The sequence below is a fragment of the Nannobrachium achirus genome (assembly GCF_963921795.1).
Source record: "Nannobrachium achirus genome assembly, chromosome: 1".
Classification (NCBI taxonomy): Eukaryota; Metazoa; Chordata; class Actinopteri; order Myctophiformes; family Myctophidae; genus Nannobrachium; species Nannobrachium achirus.
This window is the reverse complement of record NC_137810.1, coordinates 45,725,730-45,746,609: the sequence shown is the minus strand read 5'-3', so window position 1 is coordinate 45,746,609 and position 20,880 is coordinate 45,725,730. Positions and strand designations below refer to the sequence as shown.

The following is a 20,880-nucleotide window of genomic DNA, read 5'->3' as shown; positions in this document are numbered from 1 at the left end:
GCGTCGTTATGCCTGATTTTACACTTGGTTGCATGCTGAAAATAGCCGATCTACAAGCTCACGCGTTGTGAGCTTGTAGATCTAGTATTTTGCTCACTGCTCACTATGCGCCCAGGATTACAGTTTAGGTAATTGGCACTGGGTGCCAAAAGAAAGAAATATGTTGGCTTTTCACGCGGGAGACGCAGGTTCGAATCCCGGGCTTCTAGTATTGTACACACACACACACACACACACACACTCATATAAACATGAGTCATGACATTATATAATACTAAGGTCACCTCCTCCAGGGTGCTGTCAGAGATGCCGTAGCTGACCAGGCCCAGTTCTCCCAGCCTCTGGTCCAGTTCTGCCAGGAACAGAGCCAGGCTGCCGTCCTGGGCCGCCGCATGGGGCAGGTTGATCACCGCCTCCCTGCCCGCCTCCTCCACCAGCCGAGCGCCCGGGACCAGCCGCTGGGCCAGGGACAGCAACCCAGCCACGTCTGCAGCCATGGACACACAATCATTCATTTACAACTTATAATTTAGGCATCTGCTCACTCTGCATTTCATTGGTGGGCTGTGGACAGTTCAGAAACCTGGCTACCAGTGACATCATCGATTTTTTTTGGTTAAACAAATTAAAACATGTATTTTCTATTTTGCAATGTAACTAGGCCTACTGTACTTTTTTTGTTCCCTTTTTATTAATATCACGTAGATGTTTTTCTTTTGGTACTTTAAATAGCAATAACGAGGCTATGAAAAATCTTGTTTTTATAATGGAAATGAATGGACAAAAAAGTCTTCCCTGGCTTTTTTGTCCCACCACCTTTTGTCACCAGAGCGACATGGGGTGAGACTTGACAAAGGGTGAATTATGTGACGATAGCTTGAAAAGATAGCTTGAAAATGGGTGAAGTGGATCTTTAAGGTGGAGGTAAGGTGGAGACCTAACAGTACAGTACCTGATCCGTTCTCCTCGCTGCCCAGTCCTGTGTCCTCACTCATGGACGAGTCACTGTCCTAAAACATGGAGAGTCTCCATTATGACCTTACAATATATTACTTACCATCCTTACAGCATACCTAATACCTAATCGCCTGTGATCTCACTGGCTCTCAATGCGTCTCTCTACTGAAAACGAGTGAAAATAGCCGATCTACAAGCTCACAATGTGTCGCGATGCAATGCATTATGAGTTTCTAGATCTTCTATTTTCAAAAGATTTGTATTCATTTGAAAACTTGAAATGGGATATTCTGCAAAACGAACACCTTTACTTTTGGTAATGTAAGTAATTCTTTATACCAATACTTTTTTACTTTTACTCAAGTAAATTCTGAATACTAGACTTTTACCTGTAACAGAGTATCTCTACATCGCAGTATTTGATACTTTTACTTAAGTAAAAAAGTGTGAGTACTTTTCCCACCACTGCTCAAAAGCTCCACAAATAAAAGCTGATACCTTGAGAGCAGCTGGCAGCTTGCTGGTGTTACTGGTGCTGGTGCTGAGGTTGGTGCTGGTGCGGGTGCTGCTGGGTGTGGTGCCCTCTCTCCTCACCACCGTCAGGTAGTAGCCGTTCCCCAGGCGGGCCTTGAGGAAGAGGGGCGAGCCGCAGCAGCACAGCGCCCCCTGGCTGATGATGGCGATGCGGTCGCCCAGCAGGTCTGCCTCGTCCATGTAGTGGGTGGACAGGATTATGGTTCGGTCTGACGCAAGGGAGGGAGAGGGGAGAATGGAGCTGATTGAAAAGGCAGTGCAAGTGGTATTTCTGGGATAAAACAACGCTTTATTTGTTATAATTTTATGTTTTTATGTTAAAGCTTTATATTACTGGGTCGGGACCCATTTGTGGGTCACAGACCATTTCAAAAGATTTGTTTTTAATTACAATTTTGAAAATAATGATATATATTTTACAAACAAACATATGTAAGAAATTCCATAAATAAATAAATAATAATAATAATGAAGAAGTAGTGAATATAGCCGATCTACAAGCTCGCAAATTGTCCACTTCTGTAATTTGGTCACTTCTCTCTTATTTTATCAGTTTCCTCTCATAATGTTAAATAAATATGAGATAGTTTCATAGGCCATGTGCAGTACAATACTGGTTTGTGAAACAGACTGTCGAGGTCTTGCCATATAGATTATCATGCTGGGGCCCTTAAATTTGTATTTATTTTACTGTATTTATTTTAATTTATTTGATTGACATATCAGCTTTCACAAGTTTATAATTTTTAATACATTTTAACAAATATGAGGGCCGCTGTAATTGATATTCCCAGGATGACTTTTGTTATCAGTACACGATGACAATGAAGTTGGTGATAAAATAGGCTCTATGCATATACGCCATTTTGTTCTACTTCCGGGTGTCTTTCGACTTCCTTCACAGGTGTTACTGATGATACTAATCAAGGCTCTGTTTGATTTATTGCACAGTGGGTCTTGTAGCAGAGTGTTTCCAGTGAGCCAACATGCACAATATCAGCACCCTGACTCTTTTGACCAGAATGGAACAGACCCTTCATTAGTATCATCGGTAACACCTGTGAAAGAAGTCGAAAGACACCTGGAAGTAGAACAAAATGGCGTATATGCATAGAGCCTATTGACCACTTCTCTAGTCATACTTCTCTTTTTTTAAACCTCGGTTTTCCCCCATAAAGTAAAAATCACACCCAATGTGAAGTGAGCGGTGGTCGTGCTTGCATAACGTCTTCAATTGGTAATTGGTGATGTAATACAGGCTACACACACACGCACATTGCTATGGCAAAACGCTGAGGAAAAGACATTGCTATGGCAAAACGCTGAGGAAAATGACTAGGATATAAGTCTAGGATGTAATTGGTGATGTAATATGGCTACACACACACACTTATTGCTATGGCAAAACGCTGAGGAAAACACATTGCTATGGCAAAACGCTGCGGAAAAGTTTCCCAAATAAGGAGATGGGGACATGGCCTCCAATTACAGCTCCAGACTGATGGCGATGCAACGTTTTGTTAGATTGAAGATCAATTCTTCTAAATATATTTCAAAATATATTTTGGGGGGCTTTTCTGCCTTTAATTATAGTGGAAAGTGGCAAGCAGCAAAGATCGTCGGGAACAGGCTCAAACCTGTGATGCGCTGTCGGGCTACTTTAGTTCCTATAGGTGCCCGGACCACCTGGCCATGCTCTGGGCCTGAAGATCAATTCTTGATCTTGATGGAGTATATCTACTTTACTGGCATATTATGTTAATGGTTCTCAAAGTGGACTCCTTGAGGAGTTTCCAGGGAGTCCCCAGCTAAATGATTAATAGTTACAATAAGAATGAACGAAATGGACCCTCATGGGTTCTGTAATTCCCTTATGGGTCCATTGGTACACTCTCACAGTTGTTATGGGGGGGGGGACCAAACCAAAACATTCTTAAAATGTTTAAATTTTTGAGAACCACTGCATTACAGCTTGTCACTCTGGATAAGAAGACGGACAGTGAGACCTGTGTCTTTACAGTAGTTACAGTAAGTTGATGAGTTCCTCAGACCTTTCCGGTACTTGAGCAGCAGGTCCCAGATGCCCCTGCGGGAGTACGGGTCCACCCCGGCTGTCGGCTCATCCAGAACCACCACTTTAGAGCCTCCTACGAACGCTATGGCTACTGACAGCTTCCTCTGCATTCCACCTGGGGGAGACAGAGAGAGAGAGAGAGAGAGAGAGAGAGAGAAACCAAGCAGTTAATAAAATAAATCACACCTGATCACACTTAGTGTGAAGTGAGTGGTGCGTTTTCTGAGTGAATTTCATTAAGAGTCTCGCAAAGCTTGGCCAATGTGACCCTGGGCGTACAACAAACTTTGGGCGCTTTGTGGCGTGCAAAGATGTAAGCCAGATGTAGACCATGGGCATACAACAAACTTTGGACAAAACCAGATGTTGGAGCTTAGCTCCTTCCAGGAGCCCTGCTCAAAAATGATAATAATAATACCGTAATTGTTCAAAATATCACTGCTGTCGGGCAGAAATCTCTCTCCATAGTTTGCTTCTTATATTTCTATATTTCTTTTGCTAGCTGTCCAGAGCTCATGAAGAGGTTGGGAGCCACTGCTGTAGCAGGTAGTGTGGTCCAGCCTGGTCCAGGTGGAACAGTATAAAGTGTGTGTGTGTGTGTGTGTGTGTGTGTGTGTGTGTGTGTGTGTGTGTGCGTGCGTGCGTGCGTGCGTGCGTGCGTGCGTGCGTGCGTGCGTGCGTGCGTGCGTGCGTACCTGAGAGGTTCTTGGTCTGTTCGTGTCGCTTGTGCAGCAGATCCACATCCTGCAGCAGCGTGTCCAGCTCGGCCATCACCTCGGCCCCGGACATGCCCTTGAGCCGACCGTAGAACCACACGTGCTCCTCCACTGTCAGACTGAGAGAAACAAACCCAGGGTCTCATTAAAAAACACCTAAACCCCAGCATCCGTATTCTGGGGGAAACTTTTACAGAAAATAGCAGATCTACACGCTTGCAACCTGTTGCGTTGAAAGCTTGTAATCAACTATTTTCAGCGAATATATTAATGTAGAGCAAAAAGTGAAAATGCGCAAGTATAGATTCCTCAGGGAGTCGGCTCAACAACGTATTGGGTTTAAGTGCGGCAACGCCAGTGGTGGGTGTAATTAAGTACATTTACCAAAGTACTGTACTTCTACCCCACTACACGTCTACCTCACAACATTTGTACACTGCCAGAGTTACAAATGGATACATTAACACTGACAATTGTACTGTGTATGTACAGCATGAGAGACAGGGAAAGAAAGAAAAAAAAGGGAGAGAAAGAAAACATTTTGTTTTCCGTGGTTGAGTGTTTCTCAAAGTGGGATCCAGGGACTCCCAGGGTTCCTTGAGGGCGTTCTAAATTGACCCATACAAGTCTGTAACTCTGACCGTACAGTATACAAATGGAATCAAATGGACCCTGGGCCCGTTAGGGTCCATTTGCTGCCATTTGTACATTATCAGAGTTAAGGGGGGGTCCTTGAAATGTAAAGGCTTTAGAAACACTGCGTTAAGAGGACACAGTGCAGAGCTTACATGTCAAAGAGGACATTGTGCTGTGGACAGACACCCAACGTCCTGCGTATGATGTCCATGTCGTTACGGATGTCCAGACCGTTGATGTACACCGTCCCCGAGGTGGGGGGGAACAGGCCGGTCAAGATGGACCTGAGAAAAAAATTCAGAATAGCTTTATTGGCACGAGAAAACATATGTTTACATTGCCAAAACAACAATTTAAGAAAATAAATGGGGAAATTATGTACAGACGGAGGGGGTACAGCATTGTGTTAAAGAGAGCTACTGTATGTCACATTGCAACATTATATAAACATGGCAAGGGTTTTTGAAACAAATGGCAGCAATCTTTTTGAAAACACACAGAGCACAGAACAGTTTACAACTCTTTCAAGTTTAAACACACAGCAGATTTTAATGGATGAAATCTGTATGGTAGAGTGTGTTATGTGACGATTAATTGTCTTGCAAATAATCGTGATTAACGAATAAATTGTTCTTTTGGCATTGGGCATGGGATCTACGACAAGTGAATAAAAAACATACTTTTCTGTTTGCCTTTCAGGCATTGCACAGCAGAGATAGGACAAATAACTTAAATATACGGTACAAAGAAGTGACTGACATCATCATTTACTAACACAATAACACTCAAAACGCACCCCGCCCTTTCATTTGTGAGGAGATAAAAAGAAGACGGCGCACACAGCCACGCTTCCTTACATGGTGGTGGTCTTCCCGGCTCCGTTGTGTCCCAGGAAGGAGGTGATCTGTCCCTCGTAGAACTTGAGGTTGAGGTGGTTGACGGCCAGCTTGGCTCCCTGCTTGTAGATCTTCACCAGGTCACAGATGGACACGCCCAGGACCTGGTGGGAGGGCTCCGCCTCGATGTGGTCTGTCACACACAGAGAGAGAGCAGAGGGGAATGATGATCTGGGGCACACAGCTGAGGTTGTGATGAGAGAGATTTAAATCTCAGTTAAACTGTTTTGTTTTGTTTCTAACAAACAGTTTTTGTCAGGTAAACACAAAGGAGGGATGTGCTGACCACCATATCTGCGTACGTTGTGGGTGTACTCATGATGAGTCATGACACAAACACCAGTTCAAAAATATATGTTTTCATGGCGAATTAATCTCATGAAAACGATGCCATTTACGCTCATTGTGTAGGGTGGGTGCAAGGGGTCTTACCCTCATTGTGTTGGGTGGGTGCAAGGGGTCGTACCCTCATTGTGTAGGGTGGGTGCAGGGTCTTACCCTCATTGTGTTGGGTGGGTGCAGGGTCTTACCCTCATTGTGTTGGGTGGGTGCAGGGGGGATGGGGATGCCAACTTCCAATGGAACTCCTCCCCAGTAGTTTAGCTGGAACACAAAGTACCAAGGCCTGGGAATCCCATACTCCCCTGGTACACACGCACACGCACACGCACACGCACACACACACACACACACACACACCCACACACAAACGCGCGCGCACACACACACACACCCACACAAACGCACGCACACACACACACAAACACGTGTGAGCTCACACATCTCACAAATCCAGGAGAAAGCCTATTGTCATTACGTCTTATGTTAACCATTTGAGTGCTATATACTTTATCTTACAATGAATGGTGAAAATAGCCAATGAACAAGCTCACAACATAATCCCAATGCAACGTGTTGTGAGCCTTGTTCTCACCAGGGAACACGGCCTCGATGTACCAGGCGGCCACGGCGTAGATGGCAGCGTCCACGTACAGCATCATGATGGAGGTGGTGAAGTTGTAGGAGTCTCCCTCCATGGGGCTGGAGTTGAGGTTGAACCACTGGATGCCCACGCCCTGCTCCTCGTACTGGGAGAAGTACTCACAGCCGAAGCCAAAGGCTACCGGGGACAGGAAACTCTGGCACGCACACACAAACGTGACAGGAAACATAAATATAAAAGCAGCCTAACCTCTTAAACAAACAGTCTCCGAGAACCGGAGTTACAACTGTGCTTTGACAGCTTTCTTCAGTCTACGCCAGCAAAAATGACAGGTCAAAAAGCTCACAATGTGTCGCGTTTAAAATGTCATAGCGCTATGTTTCATACATAACTTAGAATTAGCACAATATGTCAAATTATGACATTTACAGCCAACCAGTTGCAGATCATCTACAACAGGGGTCTTCAACGTCGACGCCGACCCCTTAGTCGAGTCATAGAATCCATAGTTTCATTGTTTGACAGCACAATCATCAGTGTATTTTGTATTCATGTCAATGTGTGTTTTCAGATATTTAACCAGTTGTCCTTTAATAAACTTGACCTTTCACTCTGTACTTGGTCTGCTCTTTTTCCCCCTCTACACCAAACGTCTTTGCTGAAAATATCTACAAGCTCACAACGCCTCGCAGCATGAGGCGTTGTGAGCTTGTAGATCTACTATTTTTGGCTAAAGTTATCAGAATATGGACGCTAGCGTTCAATTGGTTAAGATAAAAACAACAAAGATTTGGAGGACCCCCTATAGTAACTCTGAGGAACCCCTAAGGGTCCCGGACCCCCTGTTGAAGACCCATGATCAACAAGCTTACAACGCGCCGCGCTGGCTTGTAGATGGCCTATATTTGGTCCGTGACATGATTCCACAGAATCCAAATGACTGAAATCAGTCGTGGCGACTGAGAACTTTAATTCATGTGTGTGCATTGTGTGCATGCGGTGGTACTGACAGCCAGGACGCGGTGTGTGGTGGTCAGGTGGTCCCTCCAGGCCACACACAGCACGTAGGGCAGGTAGAGGCTGAAGTAGATGAGGCCTCCGCAGGCCGCCGCCAGGTTGGCCTTGGAGAAGAAGGTGCTGATGAGGAAGCACTGCATGATGGTGGCCGTGGCGAACGCCGTCAGGAAGAAGAACACCACAGTGGGGTCGCTGTACGGCAGGATGTCTCCCCACTGCACGCACGCACACGCACACGCACATACACACACACACACACACATGCACAGACACGCACATGCACACATACACACGCACACATACACACGCACACATACACACGCACACGCACGCAAACAGGGAGGGAGGGAGGGAGGAGAGAGAGGATGAGAGGTGATATCTAAGCAAATTAAGAAAATATTAAGTCTACTAAGCAAGCATTATGACGCTATCAAGCTAAACATTACATTACAGTATTACCCGTAATGCTACCAAGATCATGGGACTTCCCACACCCACACTTGCTCATATGAACAACAAGGCAGCACTTAGCACTTTCAATGACAAATGACACTGATCATCCCCCTGTATCGCTAATTTGAACTCATGCCATCGGGGCGAAGATACAGAACCCTGAAGTGGAAGAAGGTTTGTTTTAGCAGGAGTTTTGTCCCCCTCAGCCATCGCCTCTCCCCCCCTCTGCACTAAACAAACTGCCCCGCCCCGTCGATAGGTTTGTTCTTCTGTGTACAATGGGGACCTCCATGTTGTGTCTTTGTGATATCTTGTTTTGTGTTACATGGTTATGTGCTGCAGACTTGTGAAGACAATAAAGATTATTATTATTATATATTATAATAAGGCCTGCCGAACTACGTGTAGATTTCGCCGACTACAATTGTGTGCTCTCCATTTCCACCTGCCTTGAGCAGTGCGATGAGGAGCGCGGCTGAGACGAGGAAGGGCACCACGCTGCTGATGAACCAGCTGAGCCACAGCGTGCCAGTGCTCAGTCCCATGATCCTCATGGTCTCCTTCAGACGGGCCTCCTTCTCGTACACCACGCCCTTGATGATCATGGCCACCGAGTAGATCCACGCCAGCGTCATGAAGAGAGGCAGCGAGCGGTTCAGCACCCGCAGGAAGCTGGAATGAGACGAGGCGGGAGGGAACAGAGCTTGTAGATCAGATATTTTTCGTTGAAAGTTTGACGGCTTTTCGAGCGTCAATGCGGAAAAACAATTGGCCCCGTGTTTGTGGGGAGGGAAGCCGGGAAGGGAGTGTGATATTTGTCACTGTGTGTGCTGTATTAATACATGCTGGGGTGGCACCTATCAGCAGGGAGTGTTGGGCGGGAGGAGTAGTACGAAGGGTTTATGTCCTCACGGTGGGGGCTCCTCACTCGCAGGTGATACAACACGCTTAATGAGTGTGGGGAGGAATTAATTCGCGTAACAACTAAATTGGGGAGAAAAAAATAAAGATGTTTGGCCTAGAAAGAGGACAAAAGTGTATCTCTAACAGAGAGCCATAGTGAGATGAACTCACACGTCATCCACATAGCATGGGTAGGGCATCTGCTGGATGTAGATGCCTGTGGTCTGCTTCACGCCGCTCAGCACACGGGTCACGGCGCGCTCCACCAGGTCCTGGACGTACACGAACCCTCCCCAGATGTAACGCATGTCACTGAACGGCTCCGCCGACGGGCCTGGGTCCCAGAACCTGAAGTGAGGACGCAAGGGGAGGAGAAAAGAAGGGTAAGGTTGGGTGTGACGTGTGAGCGTCCATATTCATGCATGAATAGATGTATTTGTTGTATTGTTCTGCCTATTGTACTCTTTGTACTGTATATTTGCTATAAGAACCCCCTCAAAAACAAGATGATACATCTCAAGGGGTTATCAATAAAAACACTACATATATGTAAACAACGCCAATAGTTAGAATGTTAGACCTGCCTTCTCTATACACTGCTGGAACAGTCTGTGCTTTTAGAATGGATCTTCACTAATTCACCCTTTGTCAGCCTTCTGATTGGTCCCTGACTGACCAACCAGCAGGCTCTTTCTTCCTTGTCCTGCCCTGGTTCCGTCCTTTCTATGTTGAGTTTGCTAACAAATAATTTTTGTAGAAAAAAAAAAAAAAACATTTAACACGTTGCAGTCCGAAATAGAATGGTTAGCCGTGAAATTTCTATTATTGTATTGTGATCTGAGACATAATATTATGTTTATAAACATGACCCCGCAGCCCCTCCATCTTGAACAGCGCCGCTGTTTTTTCTTTTTTTTTTCCCCCCAGCCCAGGCCAGTAACTCACCATGATTTTCTCGATCTCCGTTGGGATAGAATGGGGGTTTTGGCCGATCGTCGATGTCCCCGTGCGTTTCGCGTGCGCGATCCTTTCACGTAAATGTCCCCGCAAATAGTCCATGTGTGACTGAAGAACAGAACTGAAAAGTTTCGCTAGCATAGCCCCAAGCATGGCTGCAGGAGGAGCTTGAGTGTGTAGACAGTAAACGGATGGGTGGAAGGTGCCTTGGAGAAGGAGAGGCGCTGACGTCACCTCTGCTTCATGCACGGTCTGCATGAGCTATCAGTGCACGAGTGGTGACTAGGGAAGGTTAGACGATCGCCGATTTTCGGATCAAAAGCTTTTATTCCGGTTTTAAAGACAAAGTCCGGGAATGTACGACGTGGCTGAGAGTCCCTGGGGGGATGTGCGATATAGTACGGTTTTAACATTAAGGGGCTCCCCTTGGCTTAGAAGGTGTTAAAAGCATGCCCAGTCACTATACTGCACCCAAGAGGCTCCTTTTTACTGATACCAAGTTTAAATGAGAATTGAATACACACAATAAGAAGCAACTGCATTTCAACGGTAGTGGATGGAGAGAAAGGACTTTTGTCCCACCAAGACACAGAAACCAATGGGTGCGAAGAGGGGTGGGACAACGGGCGGGACTTGACAAAGGGTGAATTGTTCACATCAACCTCTGATGCATTTTGAAATAATTTGTTTCTGGTGACAGACACACTGGACAAAGTGTGTGCAAAGTGTTTGCTCTCTTCATTAATCACTAAACACCTTTCTTCCACCCTCACCTGTCTTTGATCTTGTTGGTGCGGGTGACATCGTCGATGTCCATGCGGATCTTGTAGGTGACGTGGGGGGGCAGGGTGGGGCTGGAGGCGTTGGGCAGCATGAAGACCACACCCGCCCAGAACTGTCTGTCCTCCAATAGGTCCATGGCCCTGTCAATCATCTGCCCCTCAGTCTCCACCCCCTCCAGCTTGTTTATAGAGAAACACTGAGAAAGAGAGAGAGAGGTGTGGTGGAGGGGGTTAGTTTTTATGCTAGATGGCACTCTTCGCTAACATATGAGTCACTATATAAACCTCACACAAAGATCCAGGAGATCATGTGATCTCAAGATCTGCTCCACCGTTCACTTCCTGTTTATTCTACTGTATTTGCACAAAAAAGAACTCTCGCTTCTCTTTTTTGGCCTCTCCGTTTTTGGCCAGACATGCTATTTTCAATGGACAATAACTTGAGAACCTAGGGTTGAAATGACTTGTTTTCTCGTTTTGGCGGAAGCACAGAGAAAGCCTCCGCCCGACAGCAGCGATTTGCTGGCGTGAATTCAGAGGTAGAACAGAATGTGAATATTAATCTGCTCCTCTAAAGATAAAGGATTACCTGATACATCTGTTTTATTACAGTGGGACATGAGGAAAGAAGTAGTCGCCAGCACTCAAGGAATCTCCTTTTCACATGATTTTATTTACCTCAATGGACAGAGTCAAGTCAACGGACGTTTTTCGACCCTTCGGTCTTCTTCAGCGTTGTAACAATGATACAATGCTGAAGAAGACCGAAGGGTCGAAAGTGTCCGTTGACTTGACTCTGTCCATTGAGGTAAATAAAATCATGTGAAAAGGAGATTCCTTGAGTGCTGGCGACTACTTCTTTCCTCATATGCTATTTTGAGCCGTGCACCTAAAAGCCTTCATCTAACTTGGAGTGTTGCGGGCTTTCTGCTTTGTTGCAGATACCTTTCTCTACTAATTACAGTGGGACAACCTACAGTAGGATGAAACAGAGTAAATACAAAGACATTAAAACCTGGGTGATTTGCGCGAGCGTGCTGATGGTGTGGTTGAGATCGTTGTACACATCCAGCCAGTTAGGGGGCGCTCCGGGCTTCCTGGGGGTGTCGGGGGAGGGCGTGGACAGGAAACGGGCGATGCGTGAGGCCGTCCAGGAAGTGTTCTCCAACCGCAGGTTGACCAACACCGCCACCTCCGGTCTCCTCAACAAGTCCTGTTATAAAAAAAATAAAAAAAAATAAAATCTGTTCTACATAGCTCAGCGTGAGGTTATAGATTGGTTGCAAAAAATAAAACATTCAAGAAAACATTCAAATTCCAAATTTTACAAAAATGAATTATGTTCCTATAATCAATTAAACTGATTATTGTAGCTTTACTACTAATAAACAATACTGACAGATTGTCTGGTAAATGGCTGATTATCCTATAATTTGGGTCCTGACCACATGATAGTCTCTAGAGCCCCTGGGTGTCCTTGAGGGGGTTCCAGGGGGTCCCAGGCAAAATCATTGATAGTTAAATAAATGACCCAGGGGGCAAAGGAAGGTGTGTTGCATTTGCCCCGACATAAAAGGTTGTCCACCAGAAATATTATCTATGACCCAGTAGGATCACAACCTATATGGACAACCCGGTCAATTTGTATGGCAAAGTTCCAATATGGCCGCCTCAATATTAGCCCCTATTAGTTTTAACTCAGTGAATGCCACCCTTTATTCAAAATCTACAAAACTGGTGCCAGCCATTTTGCTTAATTTTGCCTTTTTATGGGGGCCAAAATCATATTTTGTACTTAAATTACATATATAAATCTATGCTTCTATCGAAAGCCACACTACCCCTCTTACAAAGGAAAACATGTATATTTATATATATATATCCTATCATTAGATTTGGGCTTCAATAGAACATGTGTAAGATGTCTTGATCATCATCATATGTGTGTGCTGTGATGGGCCCTGTGTGCAATCTGGAGTGCAATACCATTTGAAAACCACCAGAGGGTGGTCTCCTACTATCTGATCAACTAACAGAAGAAGGAAGAAGACGTCCATCTTTTTTTTGGTTTGGGCCTGTTGTTTACATTTTGGCCAGGCCTTTTAGCTAGCATGCTACACACTTCGGAACCCTGGCGATCGCGATCAAGGATAGGTAGAGAAGAATGGATGGCACCGCTGGAATCCTGAGAATTTTCTGCGTTTTTTGAGTACTTATAGTTCGTCAGGGATGCACGGGAAAGTGTATAAACGAACGTTTTAGATCACATTTAAACGGCCGGAACCAATCTTCGGCTATACCGATTTTCCGCCGGACTGTGTTACACTGGTGCTACAGTCAAATCGGCCGTATCGCTCAGGTCACGGAGGCATATGGCCAACTTCTAGAGCGATTTTTTTGAAATTACAATTATGAAAAAATGATAAAACTTTTGATTAATTAAAGACGTAAAAGACGTTTATGGCACCGAGGTCCAAAGACGTATAAGACGTTTATGGCGTTCAGTGAGTTAATGGGGGGTGAATAGGGAAAAATTTTAAACTGAGGGATATTTCCACAAAACTTCACAGGTTGATCAATGGTATACATATGAACATTTTTTGTATTGCAAGTTTCCATGAAATCCAATATGGCCGCCACAATATGGCCGCCATAATGTAAGGACCCAGAAAATAGGTTTTGCCTCTAACTTCTGAACCAGATGAGCTAGAAACGCAAACTTGGTGTCTATTTCATGGTGTCTGACCATGGGAGACTCAATGGAATAGCTAATTTTATTATTGGGTGTGTCTGGACCTTTATTGTGCATATTTGCAAGATGGTGGACTCCCAAAATAGAGCTTTAACATAATTTCTACCATGATTGTTGACTGCTTTTGCAAATACAAGCAATATGAATCCATTTGCTAAGATGTATAGCACAGAAGGGACTTATACCTGTATTATTCTTGAGTTTGCATGTTGTCAAAATGGCTGTAAACGAGATATTATATTTCCTGTCCGATTCTACTGTATGTAGTTGTAGCAATGACTTCAGATAAAATCAGAGACCAAAACAATGTATCTTAGAAATTATTTTTTTATTTAAAAAATTAATAAAAAAGAGAGAGATTATCTCAATGAAATGAATGCAACTGCCTTTTTGGGTCTTTCACACACAGACATGCACATGCTTTCCAACAACTTCAGCTTCAGGGAAATTATAATGAACACATGATTAAAACAGGCTGCATTATAATGCAAATAATTGCTAGTCACTATCACTGTCATGTGTATCCTGCTGCATCTTGTCTCCAGTCCTTGGCAACGACACCCCAAGTAGCATGCAATTCCCTTCTTCGCACATGAACAGTTTTTCTGGCAGCCTTTGATACAGCTACATGATATTGCCTTGTCCATTGATATAGGCCAGGCTGGCTCTGTAGATGGACAGGGGACTGCCTTCCCATGGCGGCAGCATGATATAGGCATCTATATCATGCTGCCACCCACCTCCTAGACCTTCCAGAGCTGTGGGTGAGAACAGAGCAGGATGCATATCTTCCTATCCATCACATGGTCTCAGCCCTTGGACTCGCACAGTGTCGTGCCCTGCCCTTTATTCACAGCCTGAGTGGCAGAGATACCACCAGCTATCCCTTTTTCACTGGAAAGAAGGCATGGTTCAAGACCAGCATGGGTCTAGATCTCCCTGCACTTCAGGAGTTTGGTGAAAATTCCTCTTATTCCCTCTCAGAGGATGTCAAGAATCAGGCTAGAGACCTCACGATAGCTGTATATGCATCAAAAGCTGACCATTCGGAGGACTTTGACCTGGCAAAGCTGAGAGTGTACAAGTTCCTAAATAACCGATCAACCCTGTTGAAGCTGCTGCCACCTACAGAAAATGCCTTTGGCCTGCACCTGAAAAGAGCTGCTCTTGCAGCCATAATAGATAAAACTGCACACATCGCGAAGCCAGACATCCCTTGCTTCACTGAATATGGATGGTCTCTCAGTGATGGGAAGGCAGTCCCCTGTCCATCTACAGAGCCAGCCTGTCCTATATCAATGGACAAGGCAATATCATGTAGCTGTAAAAAAAACGCTGCCAGAAAAACTGTTCATGTGCCATCCATCCATCCATCCATCTTCAACCGCTTATCCGGAATCGGGTCGCGGGGGTAACGGTTCCAACTGAGACTTCCAGATTTCCTTATCCTGCGTAACTTCCTCCACTCCCTCTGGGAGTATACCGAGGCGTTCCCAGGCCAGTCTGGAGATATAATCCTTCCATCTGGTCTTAGGTCTGCCACGGGGTCTCCTCCCAGTGGGACGTGCATCGAGGACCTTCCTTGGAAGGCGCTCGGGGGGCATCCGTACTAGATGCCCGAACCACCTAAGCTGACTCCTTTCTAGTGTTGCCCGATCCCGATCACGTGATCGGATCGGCCGCCGATATGGCCGTTTTTATAAGATCGGAGATCGGGGGGAAAAAATCGAAAAAAAAAAAAAAGTTTTTTTTTTTTTTTTCCAAAAAAATATTTTCTGGGAGTACTGAAAGTTACAGGTAAGGTGAATGCGATATGAAATGTAAGCTTACCATAATCACAGTAATCCTTAATCATTTTCAATCATATTCAAGGGCTTTTGGAGAAATGAGACAGACAGAGCACTGCAGAGGGAAGGTGATTGTGTCAGACTCTGTGTACAGCTGGCAGCTGATGCCAATAAGTAGTAATTGGCCCCTTGCTAATGGATCAAAGGAAGGCAATTATGTCTCTCTGCACTGTCAACTAGCTCAGTGGTTCTCAACCTGTGGGTCGGGACCCCCAGGGGGGTCCTCAAATTATTTTGGGGGGGTCCCCAGATGATTAACTTAATGTGCAACATTGTTTTCTCTCTCAACAGTAAACAAATCAACATAAAGTTTAAGTGTATAGAGGGTATCTGCACATTTCGAAAGTGAAAAATTAAGGACTTTTTAATACCTCTAAAATGACAAATTAAACATTGGCCAAATTGTCAAATATTAAAGCCAGAAATTGTGAAAATAGCCGATCTACATGCTCACAACTCCTCGCGTTGCGAGGCGTTGTGAGCATGTAGATCTGCTATTTTCACAATAGAACCGTGTTATACAAAATATACTTCCTCAACTCTAAAATATGATTATTTTGGGGGTCACGGCCTGAAAAGGTTGAGAACCAAGTGATAGAATGAATAGAATTTTTTTTTCTTCTTAATGCCTTGCCAAAAGATCGGATCGGGAAAGATCGGGATCGAATCGGAAGCAATAATATTTGATCGGTATCGGATCGGGAGCAAAAAAACCCTGATCGGGGCATCCCTACTCCTTTCCAAGTGAAGGAGCAGCGGTTCTACTCCAAGTCTCTCTCGGGTGATTGAACTTCATGTGCGAAGAAGGGAATTGCATGCTACGTGGGGTGTCGTTGCCAAGGACTGGAGACAAGATGCAGCAGGATAGGTACACATGACAGTGATAGTGACTAGCAATTATTTGCATTATAATGCAGCCTGTTTTAATCATGTGTTCATTATAATTTCCCTGAAGCTGAAGTTGTTGGAAAGCATGTGCATGTCTATGTGTGAAAGACCCAAAAAGGCAGTTGCATTCATTTCATTGAGATAATCTCTCTCTTTTTTTATTAATTTTTTAAATAAAAAAATAATTTCTAAGATACATTGTTTTGGTCTCTGATTTTATCTGAAGTCATTGCTACAACTACATACAGTAGAATCGGACAGGAAATATAATATCTCGTTTACAGCCATTTTGACAACATGCAAACTCAAGAATAATACAGGTAAGTCCCTTCTGTGCCATAAATCTTAGCAAATGGATTCATATTGCTTGTATTTGCAAAAGCAGTCAACAATCATGGTAGAAATTATGTTAAAGCTCTATTTTGGGAATCCACCATCTTGCAAATATGCACAATAAAGGTCCAGACACACCCAATAATAAAATTAGCTATTCCATTGAGTCTCCCATGGTCAGACACCATGAAATAGACACCAAGTTTGCGTTTCTAGCTCACCTGGTTCAGAAGTTAGAGGCAAAACCTATTTTCTGGGTCCTTACATTATGGCGGCCATATTGTGGCGGCCATATTGGATTTCATGGAAACTTGCAATACAAAAAATGTTCATATGTATACCATTGATCAACCTGTGAAGTTTCGTGGAAATATCCCTCAGTTTAACATTTTTCCCTATTCACCCCCCATTAAAACTAATAGGGGCTAATATTGAGGCGGCCATATTGGAACTTTGCCGTACAAATTGACCGGGTTGTCCATATAGGTTGTGATCCTACTGGGTCATAGATAATATTTCTGGTGGACAACCTTTTATGTCGGGGCAAATGCAGGTTTCCTAAAAAAAGGCTGGTTTGCCCCCTGGGTGTCTGTAACTCTTGAGAGTGTACAAATGGACCCGCCATTTGTATGGAACCAAACGGAACCATTTGTACACTCTCATAGTTAAATTAACTCTAACACTGAGAATATTAAAGTGTAGATTGAGGTTGAGAGATTTAAAATGGTATCAAATGGGGGCTCCAATGAATGCATATCAAAGAGGGGGTCTGCGGGCTAATATGTATCAATTTGGGGGGGTCCCCCCCGCTGAACGTTTGATAAACCACTGCACACACCACTGCTCTAGAGCAGGGGTTTTCAAAGTGGGTGACGGGGCACCCTGGGGTGCCGTGACAGCAGTCCAGGGTGCCGCGAGATAAATTGATAATATTTGGAATTTATTTGGACACTTAAAAAAAATGTTTAGTATCATTTTAAACTTGAAGTAAGAAGTTACTTTCAGTCAATTCTAACCAAAATGGCTATTGTCTCAACCTTTTCCTCACGACATAATCACTAAAATATGCTATAAATATAAGGTGCTGGGAGTGAAAATTATGAATATAATGTAGGGGTGCCTCGGATGAAGAAAATATTTTTAGGGGTGCCCTGAGCCAAAAAAGTTTGGGAACCACTGCTCTAGTCTAGAGTCACACACCCGTAAGAGCTGGATCTCCACGCTGGTCTCCATGTAGGTTCTGATGCGAGGAGCCACCTCCATCCAGGCACCGTTCAGCTCTACCAGGATCTGCAGGTCCTGGAAGGTCTGGTTCACCTGTAGCACCACAGAGGAAGAGGACTGTTAGCTGGAAGGATATTGTCGCACACAGATGAAAGAATAATATTTTAGGCCTAGAATTATTGAATGCTTTAACCAGTGAAAAATAGCAGATATACAAGCTCACAGTGCGGCACCGAGTGCCGCGCTGCAAGCTTGTAGATCTGCTATTTTTTTTAAAGTCGTGAAAATATGTGCAAATCTTTGAATATGTGTAATTTTAAAGCGAACATTTGTAACTCAAATTTTGCTTCTGGGTGGTCCCTGGAACTAGATATTTTGACATGGGGGTCCGTGGCCAAATTAATATCAGTTTGGGGGTCCTTCACATGAAAAGGTTTGAGAACCACTAACATAGTAGTCTCTCAAGAACAGACTCACTGAGCTCCAATTAAGTGAAAAGGACCTTTTCTTTAACGATGGCTGGCCAGATTGCTGACATAGAAACATAGGGTTTTTCAAAAAACCTTAGAAGGATTCAAAAGACACTTATAGAATCGGGTCAAAATTCAAATCTTCACGATTTTTCAAAAATAGCAGATCTACGAGCTCGCAGCGCGGCACTCGGTGCCGTGCTGTGAGCTTGTATATCTGCTGTTTTTTAATAGTTAAAGCAGTCAATAATCCTAGGCCTAAATGGGTTAATTATATGATATACTATATTTAACAAATACCCTTTGTTTAGAGATGTATTTAATTTATTTTTTCACAGAATCAAAGGTACCTCCTTCATGACTTCCTGCACTGCGGGTGTGTCGGGGGTGTAGAGCAGCTTGCCGATGAACAGAGGCTTGATGCCGCGCCACACGATGCGAGACAGAGGGTTGGACTCCAGACCCTGGATCAGACTCTTACAGAACGGAGCTGTAGGACAGAGGAAAGGGAGGGGAGAAAGAGAGAGAGAGGGAAGGAACGAGGGAGGAATCATGAAGAGGAAATGTTACATGAAAACATGCGGTCTGTTATTTCTGGATAACAGACCGCTCCGCTCTATAACAGACCGCTGCCTAATCAAAGACTCAGAGCACCTGCTGCAGTCAAGCTGCACTGCGTGAATCTTGTGCTGTATCCAACATGTCAGCCATGTAAACAACCACACAGCGACATATAGAACTAAACGTTGCTCTCAAGAATGTTTTAAAAAATATTTTAAGCGAGAAATAGACAACGTAGTATCAGAAAATGGATTCTATCCAAACAGCACTTCCAAGTTTTCCAAGGCGACCGTGTTGCGCTGGGAGGACGCCCAGCGTAACACTTGTGGAACACTTCCAGCCGTCTGTAAACAAGGAAATACTGTTTTGTTTTTAGTTTTGAGTCAAATTATTAATTTTATTTAGTAGCCGGGTAATAAGCGGGATAAATACTGGCTCCTTGGGGGTTGTCCCTATATAACATCCAGTTATCAGTCCGTCGGGATGTTATATATGGACAACCCCCGCGGAGCCAGTATTTATCCCTTACATCTCGATGAGAATAATCTGATTTACGAGTTCCAATCTGGATTCAGAAAATCCCATTCCACTGACACATGCCTTCTCTATTTGACTGACCAAATCAAACGCGAAGCGGATCAGGGCAAATATAGTGGCATGGTCATGATGGACCTCCAGAAGGCATTTGACACCGTGGATCATGCTATTCTGATTGAGAAACTACAAGCCATCGGTCTTGACAGCGCAGCAGTGAGCTGGATGCAATCTTACCTGGTGGGGAGGGAACAGGTGGTGGAGATTAACGGAACCCTGTCCCCCCCCCTCCCAGTAAGCTGTGGTGTTCCTCAAGGTAGCATACTGGGACCTCTGTTGTTCCTAATATACGTGAACGACATGGCATCTGCTTGCGACTGCAACCTGTTCCTGTTCGCGGATGACTCGGCTCTCCTAGTCTCGGGCAAGGACCACTTGCAGGTTGAAAAGACACTTAACTCTGAACTGAGTAAGATCTGCACATGGCTTAACGACAACAAATTATCAATTCACCTGGGAAAAACCGAGTCCATCCTCTTTGGATCAAATCATAACCTCAAAAAGGTAGATGACTTCACAATCAAAGTGGGTGACAAGGTCATAACACGAAAAAACGAAATCTCTTACTTAGGATGTATCCTTGAAGCTAATCTTTCCAGCGAAAAGATGACTTCAAAAGTAATAAAAAAAATCAACCAACGAACTCGTTTCCTACAGAGGATCGCCCCAATGGTCAACTTCAACACACTGAAGACCATAGCTGGTGCAATAATCCAGCCCCTCTTTGACTACGGAGTCCACGTATGGTATCGTGACGCCCCACAAGCCCTTAAAACTAAACTCCAAACAGCCCAAAATAAACTAATTAGGGTCCTGCTTAACCTTCCCTATCAGACTCACCTCACCGCTACTCACCAGTTAAGAGTGGGGTGGCTCAGAGTAGATGACAGAGTACAGCAACTTGCAATGGGCCTGGTGTACAAGATACACTTCACCACTATGATACCCAAGTACCTGTCAAAATACTTTATAAACGTTAAGGATGTCCATAATTACAACACCAGAGGCAGTGCCACAGATCACGTTCAACCCAGAGTCAACTCAAAGAAAGGGTCGAACTCGTTCTTCTGCTATACCACAAAAATGTGGAATGCCTTACCGAAGGCCATAAAGGAGTGTGGATCACTAGCATCCTTTAAAATTGCCCTGAAAAACCACTTACAGGCAGCAGCCGTTCGCAACTGGTAAAAAACCTAGCCCAACCCTACCCTCCCTGCCCCTTCCTTGTATATACTTGTATATTCCTTGTATATACTTACTGTTTGTTTAGATTTACTGTATATTCCTTGTATATACTTACTGTTTGTTTAGATTTACTGTTTTCTTTTCTTTTCTTTCCCCCT

The 20,880-nt window shown here is 44.4% G+C and overlaps 1 protein-coding gene across 1 annotated transcript in view; it reads right to left on the bottom strand.

Moving 5' to 3' along the window:
* Positions 1 to 20,880, bottom strand: part of abca7 (ATP-binding cassette, sub-family A (ABC1), member 7) — a gene marked incomplete at its 3' end in the record, with an annotated part of 57,063 nt that overhangs the window by 18,068 nt on the left and 18,115 nt on the right. Inside the window, exons 10-25 of the mRNA XM_080729605.1 lie at positions 18,733 to 18,872; positions 17,889 to 18,005; positions 11,884 to 12,081; positions 10,860 to 11,065; positions 9,301 to 9,477; positions 8,676 to 8,898; positions 7,767 to 7,988; positions 6,748 to 6,952; positions 6,344 to 6,457; positions 5,775 to 5,946; positions 5,070 to 5,201; positions 4,261 to 4,400; positions 3,543 to 3,680; positions 1,456 to 1,700; positions 953 to 1,010; positions 285 to 487 (exon numbers count right to left, since the gene is read on the bottom strand). Of these exons, the coding sequence (XP_080585731.1) occupies positions 285 to 487; positions 953 to 1,010; positions 1,456 to 1,700; positions 3,543 to 3,680; positions 4,261 to 4,400; positions 5,070 to 5,201; positions 5,775 to 5,946; positions 6,344 to 6,457; positions 6,748 to 6,952; positions 7,767 to 7,988; positions 8,676 to 8,898; positions 9,301 to 9,477; positions 10,860 to 11,065; positions 11,884 to 12,081; positions 17,889 to 18,005; positions 18,733 to 18,872 (2,690 nt within the window). The remainder of the gene's footprint in view (positions 1 to 284; positions 488 to 952; positions 1,011 to 1,455; positions 1,701 to 3,542; positions 3,681 to 4,260; positions 4,401 to 5,069; positions 5,202 to 5,774; positions 5,947 to 6,343; positions 6,458 to 6,747; positions 6,953 to 7,766; positions 7,989 to 8,675; positions 8,899 to 9,300; positions 9,478 to 10,859; positions 11,066 to 11,883; positions 12,082 to 17,888; positions 18,006 to 18,732; positions 18,873 to 20,880) is intronic.